Source organism: Diospyros lotus, chromosome 5 (assembly GCF_014633365.1).
Source record: "Diospyros lotus cultivar Yz01 chromosome 5, ASM1463336v1, whole genome shotgun sequence".
NCBI classification, from domain to species: domain Eukaryota; kingdom Viridiplantae; phylum Streptophyta; class Magnoliopsida; order Ericales; family Ebenaceae; genus Diospyros; species Diospyros lotus.
In genome coordinates, this window is record NC_068342.1 from 7,222,148 (window position 1) to 7,248,263 (window position 26,116).

The following is a 26,116-nucleotide window of genomic DNA, read 5'->3' on the forward strand; positions in this document are numbered from 1 at the left end:
CCGCCTCTCACAGAAAGCAGATATCGAGAGAAAAACACAGCTGCAATCGGAGACTACGATGGAGCTGAAGAAGATCGTAGTCTTAGCTTTGGTTCTGTTCATAATCTCGTCGTCGCATTTGGAAGGCGTCGAATCGGACGCCACTGACTGCAACGATGCTTGCTCCACTGCCTGTGTTGGACTGAAAAGTAAGTTTTCCTAAGACCGCGACTTTGTTTGAAACACTGCCAAATGGTTGTTTTTTGAGCAATTCGATGTTTGTTTTCCTTCGAGGACGATGAGTTTCCGGCCGATTTGGTGTTCATTCTCACGAGCAATTTATCAAACAAGTGGTCGGCATTAGTTTGGTTTCAATGTTTCGACGATACCTGCATTAGTTTTGGTTTTAGGTTTTCCGGAGACTGCGATTTGTTGTCTTTATCGAAACATTGACGACTGGTTGTATTCAAACAATTTTGATGTTTGTTTAGTCGAACAACTTATCAAACGAGCAGCGTACATTAGTTTGGTTCTAAAATTTCAATTATATTTGCGTTCTTTCTCAGCGAGGGAGCAGCAGCGATGCGATCGCAAGTGCACCATAAAATGCGGTCCAGGTGAGTTCCTAAATCCGCCCTCCGATTGAAAAGAAAACAATTGCCTTCTCTTGCTTCCTTTGTCTCTCGGTGGCTTCATCACGAGCTTGAGCTTGCTGTGAACTTGCAGATGCAGATCTTCAAGCTACGGGGCACCAGAGGTGAAGAAGATCCAGTCTCTGGACTGGATGAAAACATCAACAGCTTGAGGCTACCACATGAATAAAATATGTACTCAAACCCAATCTGTTCTTTTTTCTTCTTCCCCCCCCCCCCCCCACCCCCCCCTATTTTTAATGTTAAGGGACTATAGGACATAAGAGCCTGTTTGAGCCCTTTCACTAGTCGCTAGTCATCTATGAATGCATCTATAATAATATATTTTATGTTTAGTCCTACCCATCATAATTAAAACGGGTGATTGTTGTGATAATACAAAACTGACTTAATGCCACTCTGATTTTAATTATGTATAAATATTTTTTTTAAAATATTACTTGTATACTCAAAATTTAAATTAAACACTTGAGGTGATATTTTATCTCACTTTGTTATATTATTTGTTCTATCATTGTAAGTGTGACCCGACTAAATTCGTGGTTTATAAGGAAGTTGTATGGCGGGTTTTCTCCATTTTTACATTAAAAAAATTAAGCACCTAAATAACATTTTTTATTTTTTTTTTAATTTGTGTGTTGGACCTCCAATGAAAGTGGAGGCTGGAGATTGTCAATAGCAGTCAATAATTAATGTAGTTGGATTTTTTTTTGGGGTTAGGGTCGCAAATTTAAATGAGGCAAGTCACTCGGTGTTTGACTCGTTAAAAGTTTATTCGTTAAAATAATGAGTTGAGATTGAACTTAATTTTAAATTTCGATCTATAGGTAATTCAAGCCTAAGTTCAATAAAATAAGCTTGATCCTCACACAAGCACTACTTAAAGTTGTGCTAAGCGGAATGAAAGGGAAAACTAGTAAATGAATGTAAAGAAAAATATACTTCTTATTATATTAAAACTCTATAATTACAATGACCCTTATGTACAACAATTGTGACCATAAGTGCTCACTTGCCCTTAAGTGCTTGACTCTAGCTTTCTAGCTTTACACTCTTAAACACCTCACTTGAATGTTGGATTCTTGGTTCGATACAAATGAAGGCCTAACCCCAATTTATATATACTACCACTTCTTTATAGTGGACATGGAGATTGACTTGATCTAATGGCCTATAATCACCATCTAGAATTCTCTACAACATTACATATAAAATATCTCTGATGTCGATCCATTTGCGTCTCTAGTCCCTAGTCTTTCGCATCTCTTGCGCATATCTCTATGCCTCTTTTGGTTGATTGCGATTGCCTTTAGTAGTGCCATGCACGGGGTGTGACATCGGGCTTTCTAGGCTCTAACAAGCTTGACCTTGGTGGCTAGCCTAAACTTGAACTCGATTCATATTGATTGGATCGAGCTCAAATTGAGCTTTCGGTTCGAATCGAGCTTGAGCCTAAGCTCAAATTTGTTGCGTTGAGTCTGAACTTAACGAAACTCGACTACACTCAGTTAGATTGCAACCCTTGTTTTGGTTTGTATTTTTTGTTTTACTTTTGATTTTGATTTAATTATGAGTCTAAGTCTTAGGCTCAATTAATTTCTTGTTGCATGTTTATCTTAGACTATGGACGGACCTAACCAAATGTTATATAAATATCTAGTATTTTATAATATTCAAAAAATCAATACATTGTCCAATATAAATAATATTTTATATTATACACAAAAACCCTATAAAAAAGTAAATTTTGTGCTGTACATAAGAGGTGAGTATTCAGTCAGTTGAGTTACATAATCGACTGAAATATTAACATTGAAAAAACTGAAGTTATGAAAAAAATCGAACCAAATTGAACGAATAAATCAAAAAAAGTTAAAAAAATCAAAAATTGAAAAAACAGAACAAACATGAAAAAATCAAACCGAACAAACTAAAAAAACCAAAAAAAGAATTGAAAATTACTGTTGATTTGATTTTTTTCAATACAGAAATTAAGTCGAATAAAAAATAATTAAAATTGTAAGATTTAATAACTGGACTGAATCGAATCAACCATTAATTAAAACCGAACCAAACAAACAATTTTAATTAATTTGATTCGATTGTCTCGGTTTAAATCAAACTTTTGCACACCTCTGATTGTATATTAGACTTTTATGACATTAAAAACCCCTTGCATGTTATACAACTACCATTCGCACCGGTTGCTTTTAGCAGGAGGGTCCCTTCTATCTAAAATTTTTAATGTAGATAGATATGTCACAAAGGATCAAACTTGGCGGGCGTTTGGGTGGTTAATGCGATCACGGCATGTCTATGGTTCCATCGATCAGGAACAAAGTCTAAATTAAATTACTTGTATACTCAAATTTAAATTAAACACTTGAGGTGATATTTTATCTCACTTTGTTATATTATTTGTTCTATGAATGTAAGTGTGACCCGACTAAATTCATGGTTTATAAGGAGTTACGGCTAGGTTCGTGCTTTATAAGGAAGGGATGCTTCGAACCAAAGTTGTGTGGCGGGGTTTCTCCATTTTTACATTAAAAAAATTAAGCACCTAATTTTTTTTTATAATTTGTGTGTTGGACCTCCAATGAAAGTGGAGGCTGGAGATTGTCAATAGCAGTCAATAATTAATGTAGTTGGATTTTTTTTTTTTTTTGGGCGGGTTAGGGTCGCAAATTTAAATGAGTCGGGCCACTCAGTTTTTGGCTCGTTAAAAGTTTATTTATTAAAGTAACGAGTTGAGATTGAGTTTAATTTTAAATTTCGATCTATAGGCAATTCGAGCTTAAGTTCAGCAAAATTAGCTTGATCCTCACACAAGCACTACTTATAAGTTGTGCTACGCGGAATGAAAGGGAAAATTGGCAAATGAATGTAGAGAAAAATATATTTCTTATTGTGTTAGAACTCTATAATTACAACCACCCTTTATGTACAACACTTGTGACTATAAGTGCTCACTTGCCCTTGCACAAGTGCTTGACTCTAGCTTTCTAGCTTTACACTCTTAAACACCTCACTTGAATGTTGGATTCTTGGTTCGATACAAATGAAGGCCTAACCCCAATTTATATATACTACCACTTCTTTATAATGGACAGTGGAGATTGACTTGATCTAATGGCCTACAATCACCATCTAGAATTCTCTACAACATTACATATAAAATATCTTAGATATAAAATATCTTTGATGTTGACTCACTTACGTCTCTAGTCCTTGCCTTGCGCATATCTCTATGCCCCACTTTTGGCTTGATTAATAGTGCCATGAGCTGGGCGTGATATCGGGCTTTCTAGGCTCTAACAAGCTTGAGCTTGGTGGCTAACCCAAGCTCGAGCTCAATTTATATTGACTGGATCAAGCTCAAATTGATGAGTTTTCGGTTCGAATCGAGCTTGAGCCTAAGCTCAAATTTGTTGAGTCGAGTCTGAACTTAACGAAACTTGACTACACTCAATTAGATTGCAACCCTTGTTTTGGTTTGTATTTTTTTATTTACTTTTGATTTAATTATGAGTCTAAATCTTAGGCTCTATTAATTTCTTATTGCGTTTACTTTAGACTAAGGACGAACCTAATCGAATGCTATATAAATATCTAGTATTTTATAATATTCAAAAAATCAATACATTGTCCAACATAAATAATATTTTATATTATACACAAAAATCCTATAAAAAAATAAATTTTGTGTTGTATATAGGAGTTTGAGTATTCAGTTAGTTGAGTTACATAATCGACTGAAATATTAACATTGAAAAAATTGAAGTTATGAAAAAAATCGAATCAAACTGAATGAACAAACCAAAAAAAAGTTTTAAAAATCAAAAATTGAAAAAATCGAACAAACTAAAAAAACCCCAAAAAAAAAAAAATTGAAAATTACTGTTGGTTTAATTTTTTTCAATACAAAATTAAGTCGAATCAAAATAACTGAAATTGTAAAATTTAATAACTAGACCGAATCGAACCAACCATTAATTAAAACCGAACCAAATCAACAATTTTAATTGATTTGATTCGATTGTCTCGGTTTAAATCAAACTTTTGCACCCCACTAATTGTATATTATACTTTTATGGTTGCTTTAGCAGGAGGGTCCCTTCTATCTAACAATTTTAATGTAGATAGTTATGTCAGAAAGGATCAAACTCCGCGGGCGTTTGGGTGGTTAACGCGCTCACGGCATGTCGATGGTTCCATCAGAAACAAAGTCTATAAAAACGAAGCAGCAAATGCACTGAAAACCAATCCACAAATTAACAGAGAGAGAGAGAGAGACACAAACACACACACAGGTGGCTGGCCGACGATGGAGCAGACGAAGAAGATGATGATCGCCTTAACTCTGGTTTTGTTCATAATCTCGTCGTCGCATTCGGTGAACCCCGAAGCTCATTCCGATTCTGACTGCTACACCAACTGTGTGGAACACTGTATTGGTGGAGGCCGCCGCCCAGGTGGTGTAAATCTCTGTTCAGCTGTATATATATTATCTCCGCTTAATATCACTTGTTACAGTCACGATTGAATGGAATGAGAAACAAATAATTGTTACGAGAGAATAATAGAGAGGTGCAGAAGAGATAAATAATATTACTGCACTCTCGTCTCCGAACCCTTGCTAATTATTCACCTAATTCTAATTACTCTCCACTGCAATTAATTAATTGATGTCCCAATTGTCCTCCGATATATATGTTGTAACTTCAAGACAATATTAACAATCTCGATCCTATTTGCATTCTGTCCCAGGGAAGGGCGCGTCATGCGATCGCAAATGCGCATCACAATGCAGGCTAGGTGAGTTCCCACCATCGCTGTGTCTCTGTCTCTGTGGCTTCATCGTGAGCTTCACATTTATCTCTGTGAACTTGCAGATGCAGATCTTCAAGCTAAAGGCCACCATAAGTGAAGAGGATTCCAGTCTTTGGATTGCATGGAAACTTCAGGAGCAGCAGCAGCTTGGTATTCTTCCATTTGCAATTGTAGCAACCGCATATATATATGTCTACAATAAAAGATAATACCACTGCCGCTTATAGATATTTGTTACTCTAGACAAGATTTATATCGTTGGCTATTTAATAATATAAATAAATATTAAAATTTATTTTTCTTACTTTTTGAGATACAAAATTACTAATTAAATTTTTATATTCAAGTTTAAAAAATAATGCCACTTCTTTTTTTATTTTTTTTCATTGTGTTACTGATTTACATTTCACTATTTATTATTTAACATTAAAAAATGATCCATACACTAAGAGTTGGGAACCTTCTCATCTAAACAAAACAACAAAATAAACAAAATATGAAATCAAACAAAAAATTATCATGAAATAAAATTTCAAAGGAGAGTAGATCTTATTTTTTGGGTCGTCTCTTTTTTAAGGGATAGCCTTATGCCTTGAGCCGACCCTAAATAATACTTATCTTAAAAAAGTGATTCAAGTAGTGACTCATTTACCATCATGAATTCGAATTCTGTTACACCCCTTATCATATCATTTCTTATTATGTAAGATAAAAAAAAAAAAAAAAGTACTCAAACCATATATAGCTACCCAGTAATCTTTTTGTTTTTTAAATGCTAGAGCCTAGAGGGACTAAAAGTGCCATATATATAAGAGCCTGCTTGCAACCCTTTCACAAGTCAAGTCATATAAGAATGCATCCCTATTGTAATGTATTCTATGAATTGTTTCATCTAAAATATTAAATAATTAATAAAGCTTATGGGTATTGTTGGCTGCTATACAAAAATAGGTTTTGACTGAAATTATTATGTCCAAATGTATTTGACGGTGGATGTGTTAGACCTCCATTGCTTGTGGAAGGTGGTAGGTGCGATAGCAATGTCATGAATAGATATGTTTGGCTACATTTATTTTAATAGAAAAAACGTAAAGCCTCTGCAACTTACAATTTACGTTGGAGCATCTTTAGAGCAAACACAAAAAAAAAATTTAAAATAATCTAACACAATGCTAAACTAACAACATATTTACAGAAAATATATATGTAAAAAATTAGTACCATCAAACAAGATTCCCTTTTTTTTAACTATGCATCTTATACTCTTTGAGCCATAACTTTTTGTCCCAATATCGGAATTAAGATCCATTTTTTTTGTTGCAACCCTAACTTGATAAGATTCTATTTGCTATAGGATTTGAGCCATTTGGGAAACTATTGATCTTGTGGAATTCCTCGAAAATATATGTTTGATTTGTAGATTTCTCCTTCTTTAAAATTCGTTCAATCTTAAATTGTAAAATCAAATACTTTCACCTTGACTCGATTACCAATATTATCAAATAATTGCACTTAATTGATGTGGTGGAACCTATTTAAATGTTGAATTATGTGAAATATCCAAGAATCTTAATGGGCAAAAATTGAGGGTGTGTGAATTTTATTTGTTAACATTGCTTGTGCCTGCATGCATTGCATTACGCTATTATATTGCTTTGAATTTGATGTTAGCTCCTGGGTTGCATTCATTAGGGGGTCAAGCTTTGTATGTGTTGGGAGCGTGAGCGTTGACATGACATGGTTAATTCTCTACAACATTACATACAAAATATCTTAAATATTTACAATGGAGGATTCTAGATTAAGCCCCTAGCTAGAATCATCCCATGAAATTCTCTAGAATGCCTGCAATATTCCTTATCTTTCTAGAGAATTCCTTCAATGCTTGGCCATAGAGTTTTTTGGATCTTGCCAAATCCACCATGTCCTATAAGCTTTTGGAATTTTCCATGAACCTCCAGTGCGTTCCTTCGATGTTGGCCTACTTGCATCTCTGGTCTACAGCATTCCACACCTCTTGTGCATATCTCTGTGCCTCTTTCGACTATATTGCGATTGCCTTCAGTAGTGTCATCTGTGGGGCGTGACATCAAGCTCTTTAGGCTCTGACAAGCTTGAGCCCAGTGGCTAGCCCAAGCTCGAGCTCAATTCATGTTAATCGAGATCGAGTTCAAACTAAGCTTTCGACTCAAATCAAGCTTGAGCCTAAGCTCAAGTTTGCTAAACCGAATCTAAACTCAACGAAACTCAGTTGGATTGCAACCCTAGTTTTGGTTTGTATTTTTTTTTTTTCACTTTTAATTTAATTATGAATCTAAGTCTTAGGCTCAATTAATTTCTTGTTGCGTTTACCTTAGACTAAAGACAGACCTAGTCGAATGTTAAATAAATATCTAGTATTTTATAATATTCAAAAAATCAATACTTTGTACAACATAAATAATATTTTATATTATACACAAAAACTCTATAAAAAAGTAAAATTTGTATTGTACATAGGAGGTGAGCATTCGGTCGGTTGAGTTACAAAATCAATCAAAATACTAAAATTGAAAAAACTAAAATTATGAAAAAAATTGAACCAAACCGAACGAACAAACCAAAAAGAAGTTAAAAAAAATCAAAAACTGGAAAAATTTAACAAACACGAAAAAATCAAATAGATCAAAAAAAATATAAAAAAAACGAACCGAACAAACTAAAAAAACCAAAAATAAATAAATAAAAATTTCGGTTGATTTGATTACTTCGATTTTTTCCAATACAAAAATTAAACCGAATCGAAATAACTGAAATTGTCAAATTTAATAACTAAACTGAACCAAACCAACCATTAATTAAAACCGAACCAAACCAACAAGTTTAATCAATTTGATTGGATTGTCTCGGTTTAAAACTTTAAATCAAACTTTTGCACACCTACAATTATTTTAATCAATTGTTTAAATCAAACAATTTTAATTGTATGTTAGACTTTTATGACATTAAAAACCCCTTGCATGTTATTCAACTACCATTCGCACCGGTTGTTTTAGCAGGAGGGTCCCTTCTATCTAACAATTTTAATGTAGATAGATATGTCAGAAAGGATCAAACTCGGCGGGCGTTTGGGTGGTTAACGCGCTCACGGCATGTCGATGGTTCCATCAGAAACAAAGTCTATAAAAACGAAGCAGCAAATGCACAGAAAACCAATCCTGAAATTAAAAGAGAGAGAGAGAGACACACACACAGAGGTGGCTGGCCGACGATGGGGCAGACGAAGAAGATGATGATCGCCTTATCTCTGGTTTTGTTCATAATCTCGTCGTCGCATTCGGTGAACGCCCAAGCTTCCGCTTCTGACTGCTACAGATCCTGTCAGACCCACTGTATCGGCGGCCCTCCCCGAGGTGGTGTAATTCTCTGTTCAGTTGTATATATATATATATATATATTATCTCCGCTTAATATCACTTGTTACAGTCACGATTAAATGAGAAACAAATAATTGTTACAAGAATATAGAGAGAGGTGCAGAAGAGATAAATAATATTACTGCATGCACTCTCGTCTCCGAACCCTAGCTAATTATTCACCTAATTCTAATTACTCTAATATTACTGCATGCACTCTCGTCCTCCGGTATATATGTTGTAACTTCAAGACAATATTAACAATCTCGATCCTATTTGCATTCAGTCCCAGTGAAGCCCGGGATGGCCGCGGCATGCGATCGAAATTGCGCATCACAATGCGGGCTAGGTGAGTTCCCACTATCGCTGTGTCTCTGTCCCTGTGGCTTCATCGTGAGCTTCACGTATATCTCTCTGAACTTGCTGATGCAGATCTTCAAGCTAAGGGCCACCATAAGTGAAGAGGATTCCAGTCTTTGGATTGCATGGAAACTTCAGCAGCAGCAGCAGCTTGGTGTTCTTCCATTTGCAATTGTAGCAACCGTATATATATGTGTCTACAATAAAAGATAATACACTGCCCTTCTCATCTAAACTAAACAACAAAATATAAATTCAAACAAAAAATTATCATGGAATAAAGTTTTAAAAGAGATGAGATCTCATTTTCTAAGCCTCTCTTTTTTTAGGGGTCGTCTATGTCTTGAGCCAACCCTAGATAATACTCATCTTAAAAAAAGTGATTTGAGTAGTGACTCTCTCTCAGTAGTCACATGTTCGGATTCTTTTACACCCCTTATCATATCATTTCTTATTATATAAGGTAAAAAAAAAAAGTACTCAAACTATAGCTACGTACCCAGTAATCTTTTTGTTTTTTAAATGCTAGAGCCTAGAGGGACTATAAGTGCCATATATGAGCCTGCTTGCAACCCTTTCGCAAGTCATATCAGAATGCATCCCCAATGTAATGTATTCTATGAATTATTTTATCTAAAATATTAAATAATTAAAGCTTATGGGCATTGTTTGGTTGCTATACAAAAATAGGTTTTGACTTAAATTATTATGTCTAAATGTCTTTGACGGTGGATGTGTTAGACCTCCATTGCATGTAGAAGGTGGTAGGTGCGATAGCAATGTGATAAATAGATATGTTTGGTTAGATTTTTTTTAATAAAAAAAATATACGACTTATAATTTACGTTAGAGCATCTTTCGAGCAAATACAAAAAAAAAAAAAAGAAATTAAAATAATCTCTTTTCGAGCAAATACACAATGCCAAACTAACAACATATCTACAAAAAATATGTAAAAAACTAGCACTATCAAATTGAATCAGTAATAACTAGACCTGTTGCACTGGAATTCTTTTTTACTCGCTCGAGGGCATTCTTCTTCTTCATCTCCTTCTTCAATTGGGACTTGAATTTTACAAAAATATACGAGTCAAAGCCATTTGTCCTATCAGATGCAAAGTCCTCATCCTTCACACAATCTCTTTTGCCCTTGTTTTTCACATTCATCTCTATCTCATAATGATATGCTTTCCATGAGAGAACTAAATCGATTTTCCACGAACGACTCCACCTCATTTGACTTGATAGTAATTATAGCCAAAATTAAAATCCATGTGCCCTCTTATTGCTGTTCTTAGAATTTATTTAGATGTAAACTCAGATTCTTTTTCTATAGATTTTTATATTGTATTAATTGGACTAAATTTATACAAAGGGTTGTCTACTATTTTTTCAAATATCATGTTGCAAAATTGTGATATTATATATATATATACACACACACACAAATACAAAGACAAATCATCCCTTAGTTGAGGTAGCGTAAGATGTCTGTAGTAATGAGTGAGAGACCCGAGAGTTGATTAGTCAAGTACAGAGAAAGGGATAATGGTGTGTAGGGTCGTGATGAAGGGCTTTGGGACAACAAAGTGCTAATTCCAGCGGAATTAAGGGTTTTCATTTTTTTGACTAAAACCGAACTCTCTCTCTCTCTCCTAATGCCCAAAACGCGTTTTCACATGCCCGAATTTTTTTATAATTAGTGTGTTAGACCTCCAATGAAAGTGGAGACTGGAGATTCTCAACAGCAGTCAATAATTAATGTAATTGGAGATTGCCCAAAACGCAATCTGAGATTGAATTGAGTAAAATTTGAATTTGTTTTATAATTTGTGTTTTCACATGCCCAAAACGCAATCTGAGATTGAGTTGAGTAAAATTTGAGTCATTAGTTCATGAGCTGATTCAATTAGAAGCTTGCGAATAAACTAAGGCTTGTGAGCAGATTTAGTTATAGACTCGTGAGTTGAATTATTTAAAGGCTTACGAGCATGCTCCATCTAACAGGTGGGTCCCTTCTGTCTTTAACAATCTTAATGTAGATAGATATGTCAGAAAGGATCAAACTCGGCGGGCGTTTGGGTGGTTAATGCGATCACGGCATGTCGATGGTTCCATCAGGAACAAAGTCTATAAAAACGAAGCAGCAAATGCACAGAAAACCAATCCACAAATTAAAAGAGAGAGAGAGACACACACACACACACATAGGTGGCTGGCCGACGATGGAGCAGACGAAGAAGATGATGATCTCCTTAACTCTGGTTTTGTTCATAATCTCGTCGTCGTTTTCGGTGAACGCCGAAGTTCAATCCGCTTCTGACTGCTACAGAAACTGTCTGCCCCACTGTATCGGCGGCGGCCCTCAACAAGGTGGTGTAAATCTCTGTTCAGTTGTATATATATAATCTCCGCTTAATATCACTTGTTACAGTGACGATTGAATTGAATGAGAAACAAATAATTGTTACGAGAATATAGAGATCAGAGGTGCAGAAGAGATAAATAATATTACTGCATGCACTCTCTTCTCCGAACCCTAGCTAATTATTCACCTAATTCTAATTACTCTCGACTTCAATTTAATTGATGTCCCAATTGTCCTCCGATATGTTGTAACTTCAAGACAGTATTAACAATCTCGATCCTATTTGCATTCAGTCCCAAAAAAACCGACGGTCCAATGCCAACGCAAATGCGCATCACAATGCGGGCCAGGTGAGTTCCCACCATCGCTGTGTCTCTGTCTCTGTGGCTTCATCCTGAGCTTCACATATATCTCTCTGAACTTGCTGATGCAGATCTTCAAGCTAAGGGCCACCATAAGTGAAGAGGATTCCAGTCTTTGGATTGCATGGAAACTTCGGCAGCAGCAGCTTGGTGTTCTTCCATTTGCAATTGTAGCAACCGCATATATATATATATATGTCTACAATAAAATATAATACCACTGCCGCTTATAGATATTTGTTACTCTAGACAAGATTTATATGGTTGGCTTTTTAATAATATAAATAAATTGTTAGGTTTATGTGTCTCAAATGGGTTGCTTTATTTTATCCATGTGATATTTAAATGTGTATATAATATGTTATAAAGTTGTTATTAAGCAGGCTGAATTTATGTAGGCCACATGTTTCATTCTTGATTGGACTGTGTGTTTCTTAATGTGGGTTGAAAGCCCATGTCTCTTGACTCATGCGTATACCTCTTGCTAGCCCGATTTTGCCTGCTGCTATATAAGGACTTGTGTTGCCCTAATGTTATGAGATTGCTTTCTTCCCATTTCGCACATCTAAAACCTTAATCAGTGCCTCTTTGAAGGGAGACACTTCTCTGGTGAATCCGTTGTTCGATTGATCAACTTGTTGGTAAGATCTATTCATAAGTGTTGGTATTGTTTAATCTCCGTTAGAAATCGCTTGAGGCGTGAAGGATTGAAACTGATAAGAACACAAATATTTGTTTTGATTGCGAGATCAGGTTAAATAGATTCTCTCTTATTTTTGAAAGTGTATTTGTTTTTAGTTTGTATTCAATACCGTTGTACTTGTATATTGATCTTGATTTCTTTATTGTAAGCCGATGTAATCTCTTGTAATCGAAACCATTCATAGTGAATTGACTAAAGGCAAAGCCTTTGCCGTGAGTATGATTCATTTGGATCTGAACACGTAAAGCTTTGTGTTATTGTATTTCTATTTTACTACGATTGCTCTTGGTTGGTTTGACCGATTGAATAGGGTTGCAATATATTAACATAAATATTAAAAATTTATTTTTATTATTTTTTGAGATACAAAATTATTAATTAAATTTGTGTAATCAAATTTAAAAAGTAACACCACTTTTTGTCTTCTTTTTTTTTATTGTGTTACTGTTTTACATTTCACTATTTTAATCCGTGAATTTGAAGAGTTGTAGGTATTCTTATCTAAACAAAATAACAAAATATAAATTCAAAAAAAAATTTATCATGAAATAAAATTTCAAAAGAGATGAGACCTCATTTTTCGAGCCTCTCCTTTTTCTAGAGGTGGCTTATGTCTTGGGCCAACCCTAGATAATACTTATCTTAAAGAACTGATTCGAGTAGTGACTCTCTCCTAGTCACATATTCAGATTTTTTTACACTCTTTATCATTCATTTCTTATTATATGAGGGGAAAAAAAAAAACTCAAACTATAGCTACCCAGTAATCTTTTTGTTTTTTAAATGCTAGAGCCTAGCTAGAGGGACTATAAGTTCCATATAATGGCCTGCTTGCAACCCTTTCACAAGTCATATCAGAATGCATCCCCAATGTAATGTATTCTATGAATTGTTTCATCTAAAATATTAAATAGTTAAAGCTTATGGGGATTGTTGGTTGCTATACAAAAATAGGTTTTGACTTAAATTATTATGTCTAAATGTCTTCACGGTGGATGCCTTAGACCTCCATTGCACGTGGAAGGTGGTAGGTCCGATAGCAATGTGATGAATGGATATGTTTGGCTAGATTTTTTTTAATAGAAAAAATATAAAGAGTCTACAACTTACAACTTACAACTTACAACTTACAACTTACGTTAGAGCATCTTTTCAGCAAATACACAAAAGTAATCAAAATAATCTAACACAATGCTAAACTAACAACATATTTACAGCAAATATGTAAAAAACTAGCACAAGCTGGATTAATAATAACTAGACCTGTTGCACTGAAATTCTTTTTTGCTAACTTGAGGGCATTCTTCTTATTCATCTCCTTCTTCAATTGCAACTTGAATTTCACATGAATATACTCAAAGTCAAAGCCATTTGTCCTATCAGATGCAGAGTCCTAATCCTCCATACAATCTCTTTTGCCCTTATTTTCCACATTCATATATGTCTCATAATGATATGCTTTTATGAGAGAACTAAATCGATTTTCCATGTACGATTCCACCTCATTTGACTCGATAGGAATGGCCACAATTAAAATCCATGAATATACTCAAAGTCAAAAGCCATGTATATAGTATTCAATTGGTGTTGTTTTCATTTTTTACTCTCCTTAATATATATATTATATTTTCTAGAGTCCATTTTTAAACCTAACATTGGGCTCTCGAAGTATTACATAGTCAGAGGAATGAAAAATGTTACACGAACCGAAGGTTAGACAACTTGGTGGACAACTCTATGCTAAAATTACAAATTCATCCCTTACTTTTCCCCCCAAATTTGCTACTTCCTCTGCTTCTTCCTCATATACTCTTATTCTATTCTCTCTTTCTCTCTGTCTCTCTCTCTTTTCCTTCACCGTTGTTTGACGTCGTGGCTGTTCTCACCGCTACAGCCATTTTCGCAGTCTTTTGCCATGGACGCAGTTGCCTCTCTTCTCTCTCTTTTCCTCCACTGTTGTTTGTCGTCGTGGCTGTTCACACTGTCGTAGCCGTTTCCGCCATCTTACTCCATTGAGAAGCAAAGCTATGAGACTGCTAGCAAAATGGGGGGTGGAAGTAATATGTAGCCAATATACTTAATCCAAGTCAATCCAGCAAACATTACAATTGGGAAAATGTAATAAATTAGATCAGCTTATTGGTATAAAAGGTGAAAACTAGTAATTCATCACTGGAAAAATCAACTGTACGAATACATGATGAAAGAAAGCCCTTGACTTTGAATTTTGAGTTTTATCATCCACACACACATATTACACCATATACGTATACATCAGCATCAAGAATGGTAAAAGCCAAAAGGATCACAAAACCCAAAACCTACAAAATAAGAAACTAGTTCTATTCTCTGGAAATTAAATCCACAGAAGCAATTTATCAACCAGTTTGCAAGCACAAGAGATGGAAAGCACAAAAGATCACCACCAGCCATTGACCACCTGGGTGTACCTATCCTTGAGCCACCTGAAGCTCTTCTTGAGGGACCCTTTGACCTTCCCCTCGACCGGGTAAACCTTGTAGCTCGCAACCCTCTTCTTCCTCTGGAACTCAGGATCGTTGAAGCTCCAAGATTTTGAAGAAGACGCCTCGGTGCCCTTGCCTTTCTTTACCTTGAAGACTCTCACATGGCCACCCATCTGGGCAGGTGGGGCAGCTGCGGATAGGAAGCGTTGTAAGAGCGAAAATAGTAAGGGTTGAAGTAGGGTCTGGACCCGTAGTGGCTCTCCATCTACATCCTGCCACCGATGTATGACTTTGATCTGTAATCTCCCATAGGTGAGACTGATCAAAGTGTTACGAGGATTTGGGGGGTTAATCAGAGTCCGGCAGGTTAGAGAAGACTGAAGAGCTAGCGGACGTTCGCTAAAACTAACATATATTTTTGTCCACAACAATGAGAGAGAGAGAGAGAGAGAGGAGATGGAGGTGTCAGTGGCGGCTGGAAAGGCGAAGGTGAACAGCGGCTTCAACGACGGTGGAAGCGGCTGCGATAGTGAGAATAGCCACAACGACGAACAATGGTGGAGGAAGAGAGAGAGAGAGTGAGAGTATGAGGAAGAAGAGAGGAAGCAACAAACTTTGCGGGGGGAAAGTAAGGGGTAAATTTGTAATCTTAGCATAGAATTGTCCACTAAGTTGTCTAACCTTCGGTTCGTGGAGCATTTTCCCAGAGGAATTGACCACTTTAAGGATAGTGAGTAATTGACAGCAAGTTTGCTTGTAAGATAAACTGATACATTGAAGATTTTAAATTACTTAAAGAACGGGTGGATCAACTGATACCATAGCTATAGAAAGCTTTAGTTTCTAACTTGGCACAATTAACTCTTATCTTGATTGAGTTCAAGCCTTTCTTGGGGCATAGATTTTGAGCCATGTTTGGGAGGTTTTGTTTATTTTAATTGATGGGAAATTGGAAGCTGGGCATTTTGGTTTCCTATCAAGTAAATATGTGAAAAGGTAAAGGTGATTATGACTTTAACCAATTCAATGTGAAAATTTAGTGCTATCTATTTAAGGTGTATTAGACTAGCTCAAGGAATGGAGCTATACTTATTAGAGAACTCTCTTTACCTAATGATTCATCTGTTTTCATACCCAAAATTGATAGAGAACTAGTAAATTTTGAAGGAAATATTCTTGAAAACATTCTGTGATGTTTCCAAAACTTAAAGTTTTGATTGAATTTCATTTGTGCCTATTAATTGTTGTCTTAATTGTGGAAATTAGGAAGCTGAGGCATTATTTAATTAATCGGAATATTCCCATCTACTTAAAGTTTTGTGTTTCATGTTGGCATAATTATATATCTTCCTACAACGGATGATCTGGTTTTGGATTTTTGTTATTTATGTTGTTCTTTAATTTGTTCTCAGCGGGATGCCATCACTATAACTTTGCTTTGCTATGTTGTCATTTGGCCTCTCATCCATCCAAATGTGGCCTATAAGACCAACGACATTTAATTGCCCTCTATTTTGTATGCTCTCATCTAATTTGCATCCGATTTTTTTTTTTTTTTGGTGACTTTTGTCATTTCCAGCTACTTAAATCAAAAGCCTCGACCTCTAATTTTACTCCCAGAGTTGTAACGTCCCGTATTGAGTGATAAGAAGGATCGAAACAAATTACCTTAATGGCTTACGCAAACTTCCCAGGGGGTCACCTATCCTTGAACTTCCCCATCTCAAACACGCTTAACTCGGGAGTTTTTTGCCAACATTAAGCCAAAATGTATGCAACTTGTGTTATTTCTTTCTTTACTTGTCCTCGATATATACTGCCCTTCTCTGGACTCTTGGAGTATTACATTCTCCCCCCTTAAGCACATGACGTCCTTGTTATGCGACCTTACAACTGGTTCTGAGTTTTCTCCTCTTTGGGAGCTGCCATCCTAGAAGCCTATCAAAAATCGCTCCTTGAACAGACCCTCGAGCCCCAGCGCCACTCCTTGCCCTCATCGGACCACCTTCACCAAGGGTCGGTTATGATTCTACCTGTAACGTTTCGCATTGAGCGATAGGAAAGACCGGAACAACTTATCCTGATGGGCCTACGCGAACTTCCTAGGGGGGTCACCTATCCTTGAGCTTCCCCAGCTCAAGCATGTTTAACCCGGGAGTTCTTTGTCAACATTCAGCTTAAAAGATATCTAGTTGGTATTGTTTTCTTATTTACTTATCCTCGATATATACTACTCTTGTAATGCCCCGTTTTCCTAAAACACGTGTTATAATAAATAAATGAATAACTCAAGGATTTCGGGGCTATATTTTTTTTTCCATGAATAATACTGGAATAGCGTTTGTACGTGAATAGTACACCAAGTAAGCTCCCAAGAAAGAGATGTGGGTCACAAACAGACACAGTTAAATATCAAGTCTTTCCTTAGCCAGAACTTTCCTAAACTTGTACTTTCACTACACAACACTTAAATCCATAACTTCCCCAACAATCCCGATTACCTTCTCAGCACATCAACTTAAAATCATCAAGGTAAGATAGGTAATATCATCATAAATGCGGAAGTTAGATCGAAATCTGAGATGGTACATAACCGAAATCATCTTATACATATCCTCAAAATCATACCATTGTTTAACATTACATCATAGAAATAAAAATACATCATAAACCAAAGTACATACTACGAACCCCACCTACAAGTTACCGTCAATCCTAGACAATTCCTTTCCCTTTGGCACCACTGCTTTCACCTGAAATGTTTGAATATTCTAGGGACATAGTCCAAAATTAGATGCTGAATCATCTAAGTGAGAATTCAAAAATATTTTCATGAATGTATGCAAGACATGAAACAACAGAAACATCACGACAATCCTAGCTCAAGAGAATCCCACACAACACTTAACCCTAACTAGGGAAAATGCAATCTCTCTAAAGGCAACACAATGACATCGAGACATTGGCATAACATAATCCTAGCTTAGGAGAGAGCAATATCAAGGCAACTCGAGAACCACCCCGTCATCATTATGTCCCCACTTAAAAGCTTACGGAGCACTGTCAACATCAATCCTGGCCAAATGATCATCAACACCATCATGGGAATCCACGTCCACATTGAAAACAATACTACTGCGCAAGGCATCTGGGGTGGTGACCACTCGCAGCCTCTTCTTGTCAGTCCGGGTTGGTGTCCATTCTCAGCCCCGCCATTTGATGATTCACCTAGGTGGTGCCCACACTCAGCCCAAGATGGAAATGGGTATTTTCCCTTGGCAAGTTTCCTTAGTGTTGTCACTTCAAGTGCTACATCAAAAGTTGACATCCCATCCCATATGTATAAGTCGTCACCCTAGTGTAACTTCCTTGGCCACCAAGCCCAGCACGGAACCCCAGGTAGTCATCCCAACACACAGCCGAGATACCCCTGCACGTTATTCCATTAACACCCTTGGGGAATTACGGCTACACTATCGGTGTAACAACCTAAGTTGACATCCCACAAGACCATGCCACTGCCATAAACATATAAAACCACATCTCATGCACATAATTTATCACGTAAAATTCAATGCGCATGCTTAAAACATTTCGGGACGAACCTACATGAAATAAACCATCATAGGTTAAAAATCGATCACATGCAACAAAACCATTTGCACGGAAACAAATCGAGTTTTAGGAGAATCAAAACCAAGTCTTTATGAGGGTAGAAAACTCATATTCGACAACTTTCAAGATACCTTGACAAACGCACAGTGCCTCGATTTACGTGCCCAACCTCGATTTTCATGTCAACCTCAAACTTTGCACAAGTTGCTATACCTCAAGCCTTAAAGTATCCTAATCATCATTTCATCCATCAAAAATCTATTTTTCTCCCAATTTCTTTATTTTCTCCATTTTCTCTCTAAAAATTCCCAATAAATAGCTATCAAACTATTTTCTCCAATATTTCTTCACAACAAACCATAATAAGCTATGAACATCAAGAGAAAATTACTGAACTTACTAAGATGCTACATTTTCACTCAAAACGAGGCTATTTGATGCTAAAATTAAGACACCAAAAAGCCCAACTTCAAAACTAATTGCACACACCTCAAGATCTTGATTTTTCAGGATTTTACAAATTTTTTCCCAATTTTTCCTCATCCGGACGTGCCCTCACGCGCCACCCACGGGTTCGGCCATGCCCCTGTGCATGCTTGCCACGCACCGGTCGTCTTCTCCGACGCCGGTTAGCCGGTGATGCTGGATCTCCACACCACCTTGATCTCCTTCTTCAATCGATCAATATGGCATATCTTGTGCCTCGAAATGACGATTGGAAGACCCCCAACTGGAGGCTTAAATCCTCGGTCATCGCTACAGCCTCCTAACTCCGGCCAGCCCTGAAACCCCTTCAAAACCTCAACCAAAATGCATGAAATTCTCTAGAAATCACCCTTAGGCTATGGGAAACAAAAGCCCTATGGTCTCATCCCTCAATTCGTTCGTTTGAACCCTCGATTTGAAGCTCAAATATACAAAGTGTTTGGCCGAGCCCTAACTCTATTTATAAGCCAAATTGGAACTCGAAACGGCAATGAGTGCCTTACCTATGCTAGAACGGGAGGTGCTATGACACACACCAAGAGAGGGGTGAATTGGATATTTTAAAAAAACTTGATAGAACTTGAAAACTTTTTGACCCAATTGAGGATTTAGTGATTTAAAACATAAAACATATGAAATGAAAAATGTAAAGTAAGAAGAATAAATGACACATGATTTATAGTGGTTCGGCTTAAACCAAGCCTAGTCCACTACCTTAGCTCCCACTAAGGATTTTAAACCAATTCACTAAAACCTCCTATTTATACAAGTAGGCCCTCTACCTACACAAGCTAGGAAATACAACCTCCTACTTAAACCAAGTAGGCCCTCTAGCTATACAAGTTAGGAAATACAAGAAGTATACAATTGGAGAGAATCTAAGAGATGAATCTCTTAGTTACAATGTCTCTCAAAAATGATACAAGGCTTGAATGAAATAATACAAGTTAAAATCAAAACCTTGAAGAGAGAAAATTAAAGCACAGACAATATAAATACAAATGTGTATACGATGTAAGCTCAACTCATTTTCTTTCCATCCATTAGTCGACTCTTGATCTTGCTTGAGTTGTATATATAGGCTTCCCAAAAGATTGAAGAGAAATGTAGCCGTTTGTGACCATTGGAGTTTGAAAAACTAGTCGTTGGAAGCTTTTTGCAAAAGATATAGTCGACAAAAGAAAATGTATAGTTGACTATCTTTATAAGTAAAACAAAACATAGTCGACAGACAAGAAGGCATAGTCGACTATCTTATAACACAAATTTTCCATAGTCGACAAACACATAAACATAGTCGACAGATGCAAAAATAGTCCACAGAAGTCTCAAATAGTCAACAGATCAAACCAGCATAGTCGATTATTTTCAGACATAGTCGACAGCACTAAACCACATAGTCGACTATCCACAGACATAGTCAACAGAACATAAACACATAGTCGACTATTCTTTTTATAAAAACTGAAACGATAAATGATAACATGAAAAAGAATATTTTGAATCATAAAATTCTTTAACATTGAAATCTCATAACTTTATTTCATCATCAAAATATAATTGTTTTTTATCATCAAAATTATATCAAATTGCAAAACATCAACCTAATGCCTTAAACGCCTCAAGCATCCTTTGGGCAACCAAAATCCGCTGAAAAAACACCTCGAAAGGCCATTTAAAGGCCGCAACCAACCGACCGAACTCGATCGAATTTCTATATTTTTCGGCCACCTCAATGCACGCCGATGGTCATGGCTTGGTCCTTGAGCTTCCCCGACCCGAGCTCTCGAGACCCCAATGGTCAGATTCCCCTGGTCAGCGACTGACAGTGATGGTTGGCCATGACAGCTTCCATTTTCGTAGATTTGCACTTTTACCCCTCAAATCCTGACTTTTTACACTTTGCCCCTTCACATCATCCCCTAAACTTTCTATTATTTCCATTAAGATGATCATGTTCTAAAATCCTCATTTCAATCCCAAAGACTCCGAAAAATTGTCCTTTAGACCTCCCTCAGGCAATTTTAAGAAATTACACTTAGGCCCAAATTTTCATTTCTACACTACAAAAAAATTGATTTTTAGCGGCGATGTTTTTGGCATTTAGCAGTGGTTTTTAACCGCTGCAAAGTGATTTAGCGGCAGTCTTGAAAATCGCCACTGATACAGCCATCGCGCAACATTTAGCAGCTGTTTTTGATTTTTTTATTATTGAATTTTGCTGCGGTTTTGACAAAATCGCCGATAAAATTAATTTTTGATTTTTTTTTATTATTGAATTTTGCGGCAGTTTCAACAAAACCGTCGCTAAATTTAATTTTATAATTTTAATTAATTAATTTTGCGATTATTTTTGGAAACCACCGCAAAATATTAGATAAATCGCCGTAGAAAACATATTTTGTGGCGATTTTGAAAACCGTTGCAAAAAAATCGCCGCAAAAAACCCGTTTTTTTGTAGTGCTACTGCAAACTCTCTCGATTCAACCTGAAATCATTCAAAGGTTGTTTTACTTACAAAATCAAGGTCTCTCAAGGGTTTCGTTGACATTTCGAAAGTCCCTTACGATAATTCAATTTTTCAGCCGCATCGAAACTATACCGAAAATTGTTTCCGATTCAATTTCTTTCAATACCATAAATTACTCCTTGATATACTCGACATTTTCATATCATTCTCTTTAGACATCTCGGCTCCAGGGTACTCCCTGCAGTCGATTCGGTCTATCTATCAGGCTATTCTAATACCTATTTTTCTCAAATCTCATTTTTCTAATAAAATATTTATTTTTTAATTAACCAAAAGTTCTCGGGTATTACAACCCTTCTCTGGGCTCTTGAGGTATTACAAGAGTTGATTAAGAGCATTGCCCCACCATATGAGAAGTTTACGAAGCGTAGAATGAGTTGGTGAGCCATTAAGCAAGTCGGTGTATGTATTGCTTTTTGATGGGGACAATGGCTATAGTTTCATACATATTATAGAGCAGAAAAATGAGGAAGCAAGGAGCCTAATATTTTGGGAATTATAATCTATTTAATATTTTATCTGATTTGATTTATCAAAAGGATACTTATCATCTAATTAGGAGTTTAGTTGGATTCTGTCTCTTTTGTGTGTATGTGTATATATATTTACATTAGAGAGATTCAAATTTCAAAAAGTTATGTTGATTGATTGTTATACAGAATACCGTTGCCATTGGTTTGTCAATTACATTACCTCTTTGTTCGTTTCCCCAATCTTCTACTCCTCTACCTGCATTATAAATTTGGCATCTCACAAATTGTCCAAATTGAATTTAAATCCTAAATCATACTGTTGACCGGTGATTCTTAGTCCAATCATTTTCATATTGTAAAAATAGGATCAATTAATGATTGTATACAAATTAAAAATTATAATAAACAACCTACCAATAATGAATTATATTTAATATTTTCTCGAACTACACGAGTCATTCGAAGGAATGAGAGTTAAGGAATATGTATGTCAACTAATGAACTAAACCACTTACATTGCTTTCGAAATATCACAAAGTTCCTCCAAGCTTATTAGACACAACAACGTATATGCTCTAAATTGATTTATGTGTTAAAGCATCATGGGAGGGGCATAAAAAGAGTGAAAATTTTATTTCATTAGCCTAGCTATAATTTTACAACTTCAAAGAAAACAGATAAGAAATATTATGGATCTATGACTGCCAAAAGCAAACAAATAAAAAGTTCACCCTTTAATTGGTACACATGCACGTGGCACTCACTCCACACACGATTGTAGAAACCAAAAATAGTAAACTATATATGATCAGGAATAGATTGTATGAATAAAATACAAAATACTGCAATTTTTAGAAGATAAACCATAACAGGTTTGTATAATACGAATAGATCCTCAATTCTATAATGCTACAAACTGTTGGCTCAATACTGTCATGTCGAGAAACAAACCATAGAAACAAACAAAACTTGAGTTGCTTAAGTACTAAATAATAAACTAGACCCCAAAAATAGAAATTATAGAAAAATTTCTATTGCTCCTTTCACTTGTCGTCTTCATCCTCATCATCATCGTCACTGCAAGCCGTTGAATTGAGAGCATTTAACCTCTCAATCAACCTAGCCTTCCTCTCTCCTCTCATAGGTTAGCTTTCTTCAGGTTATACCTACAAAGGAAAAACAAATACGGAAGATATAAAATTACTAGGTGTTAACATGAAAATTACCAAAATTGAACAAACATTCTCTAGAATCCAACTTGGAAAGGAATAACATTCACATGATTTAGTGATATTTTACATTTAGAACAAACTAATATGTTAGCAATGAAAGCACTCAAAAGACCATGAACAAGTAGCAAATTTCAAGACTCAGCCTCGTGTATTCAGCAACATGGCTCCTGTAGATGTATTTGTGGTGAACCTCAGCATCGAGTTGCTTACTGTTTTTACTGAATCCAGCAAACCTCTTTTCACTATGAGGAATATCAAGCCCACCATCTAAGGCTCTCTGAGATTAAATGTTTATGAAACCATATGAATTCAAGGTATAGAAAATGCATTCAAAGTGAGACCAAATGTTGTTTGTATCAAAGGAGGAGAAAAGACAAATAGAAAGACAGATAAAAAGAAAAACTATAAACACACAAAAAATAACATCCCAATCAAGATGCTTCTTAAATTTTCTCACACTTTACTCTTAGGATTATAAAAGAGGAATCACAATATCTTGAGAGCACCAAAAACATGATTTTCGGTTGTTATCCTTATAAGACCAACATCCAAGAGAGCACGGAAGGGCCTTCTGCTCTCTGAAATCCATAAATTTTCTTACCTCCATAAATTCGCAAGAGACAGTCAACCTCATCCTTACACAAGCACTACTTAAGTGCTTCTAAGCAGAATGAAAGGGAAAATCGATAAATGAACGTAGAGAGAAATATACAACTTTTTGTATTAAAACTCTATACAATTACAACGACCCTTATGTACAACATCTGTGTGGAACACTGTATTGGAGGCCCCCACCGAGGTGGTGTAAATCTCTGTTCAGTTATATATTTGAATGAGAAACAAATAATTGTTACGAGAATATAGAGATCAGAGGTGCAGAAGAGATAAATAATATTAATGCACTCTCGTCTCCGAACCCTAGCTAATTCACCTAATTTTTACTCTCGACTGCAATTTAATTGATGTCCCAATTGTCCTCCGATATGTTGTAACTTCAAGACAATATTAACAATCTCGATCCTATTTACATTCAGTCGTACCGAATCGGGTGCCGCAAGCGCCGGTCCCGCCGTCCGCGCCATGCGATCTCATTTGCGCATCAAAATGCAGGCTAGGTGAGTTCCCACTATCGCTGTGTCTTTATCTCTGTGTGTTACAAAAAATAAGCCTCGACCAAACACTCAAAGCAGAAGACACATAATATTCAATACTGTAAGCATGCAGATAATTAAGAATAAATCAAATACACAAACACCAAAGATTTACTGTGGTTCACCCGTTAATGAGGGCTACATCCACGTTGAGCTCCGGCAAAGAAAGCTCACTCCACTATCGGATCAAAAACGATTACAACCTCGGTTTACACAGATTGATTCTCAACCTACACTATACAAAAACGATTCTCACCTTTTAAATCGGGCCCATAACCACAGAAACTAAAGGTCAGAGGCCAAACCCTAGAGAGAAAACATATATAAACTATACAGAGAGAGAAAAGAAAATACAGAGAATAATCAGATCAAACCAAACAAAAGAAAGGTAATCAGAGGCTATGCGTGCTGCCGATCTCGAGGCCACTGTAGAAGATATAAAGAAGGCTCCAATGGTGGCGATCGGGATGAATAAAGGCACAACAGAACATCAACGATCGGGCAAGCAACAGGCAAGACGACAATGAAGTACGCCAAGCAAAACGGCATAGCTGGTTGCCATTTCAGCCATCCACTCAGAGGCTCAAAATGCTGCCGTTTTGGGTGGCTTTGAGGGTTGCTGAAATGACCCTCCAACCCCTATGCCAAACGCAGTGTTTTGAAGCTTCATCAAAGTACAACACTGTGGCTTCATCGTGAGCTTCACATTTATCTCTCTAAACTTGCTGATGCAGATCTTCAAGCTAAAGGCCACCATAAGTGATGACCATTCCAGTCTTTGGATTGCATGGAAACTTCAGCAGCAGCAGCTTGGTGTTCTTCCATTTGCAATTGTAGCAACCGTATATATATATGTCTACAATAAAAGATAATACCACTGCATATTTGTGATTCTAGACAAGATTTATATAGGTTGCTATTTAATAATATAAATAAATATTAAAAGTTATTTAAATTTATTTTTTTTATCTTTTAAGATGCAAAATCACTGATAAAATTTTTGTATTCAAGTTTAGAAAGTAACGTCACTTCTTGTTTTTTTTTTTTTTTTGTGTTATAAATTTACATCTCATTATTCATTACTTAATATTAAAAAATAATTCATAAACTTAGAGAGTTTGGAGTTTTCTTGTCTAAATAAAACAACAAAATAAATAAAATCTAAATTCAAACAAAAAACTATCATGAAATAAAATTTTAAAGGAGATGAGACCTTATTTTTTGGGCCTTTCTTTTTTTAGGGGCAGTCTGTGGCTTGAGCCGACCCTAGATATTATTCACTTAAAAAAAGTAATTCGAGTAGTGATTCACTATCTGTCATATCATTTTATTTTTTATTATGTGAGGTAAAAAAAAAAATGTACTCAAACCATAGCTACCCAGTCAATGGCTGACTTTTTTATTTTTTTGATGTTTTATATATATTATTATAGATAATTATAATTTTTATAATTTAGATAAAACTAAAATTATAATTTAACTTGGACTAAAATTCTTTTTTTGTTCCGCCA

General features: G+C 35.9%; 1 protein-coding gene across 11 annotated transcripts; it reads left to right on the forward strand.

The window, feature by feature from the left end:
• Positions 1-37: 37 nt before the first annotated feature.
• LOC127801876 (uncharacterized) lies at positions 38-25,352 on the forward strand. 11 transcript variants are annotated; one of them, XR_008023213.1, is made up of 6 exons: positions 38-188; positions 546-596; positions 5,528-5,615; positions 11,263-11,593; positions 11,882-11,938; positions 25,340-25,352. XR_008023213.1 is itself a non-coding variant. In XM_052337369.1 (6 exons), the coding sequence occupies exons 3-6, from the start codon at positions 5,528-5,530 to the stop codon at positions 12,048-12,050; spliced, it is 537 nt and encodes a 178-aa protein (XP_052193329.1). In that variant the 5' UTR covers positions 38-188; positions 546-596; the 3' UTR covers positions 12,051-12,249. The 11 variants fall into 11 exon arrangements, 7 of the variants coding, with proteins under 7 accessions (XP_052193329.1, XP_052193328.1, XP_052193331.1 ...); XM_052337369.1 differs by lacking the exons at positions 11,263-11,593; positions 11,882-11,938; positions 25,340-25,352 and adding exons at positions 8,501-8,857; positions 9,147-9,209; positions 12,022-12,249; XM_052337368.1 differs by lacking the exons at positions 11,263-11,593; positions 11,882-11,938; positions 25,340-25,352 and adding exons at positions 8,501-8,857; positions 9,147-9,209; positions 9,293-10,064.
• The last annotated feature ends 764 nt before the right edge of the window (positions 25,353-26,116 follow it).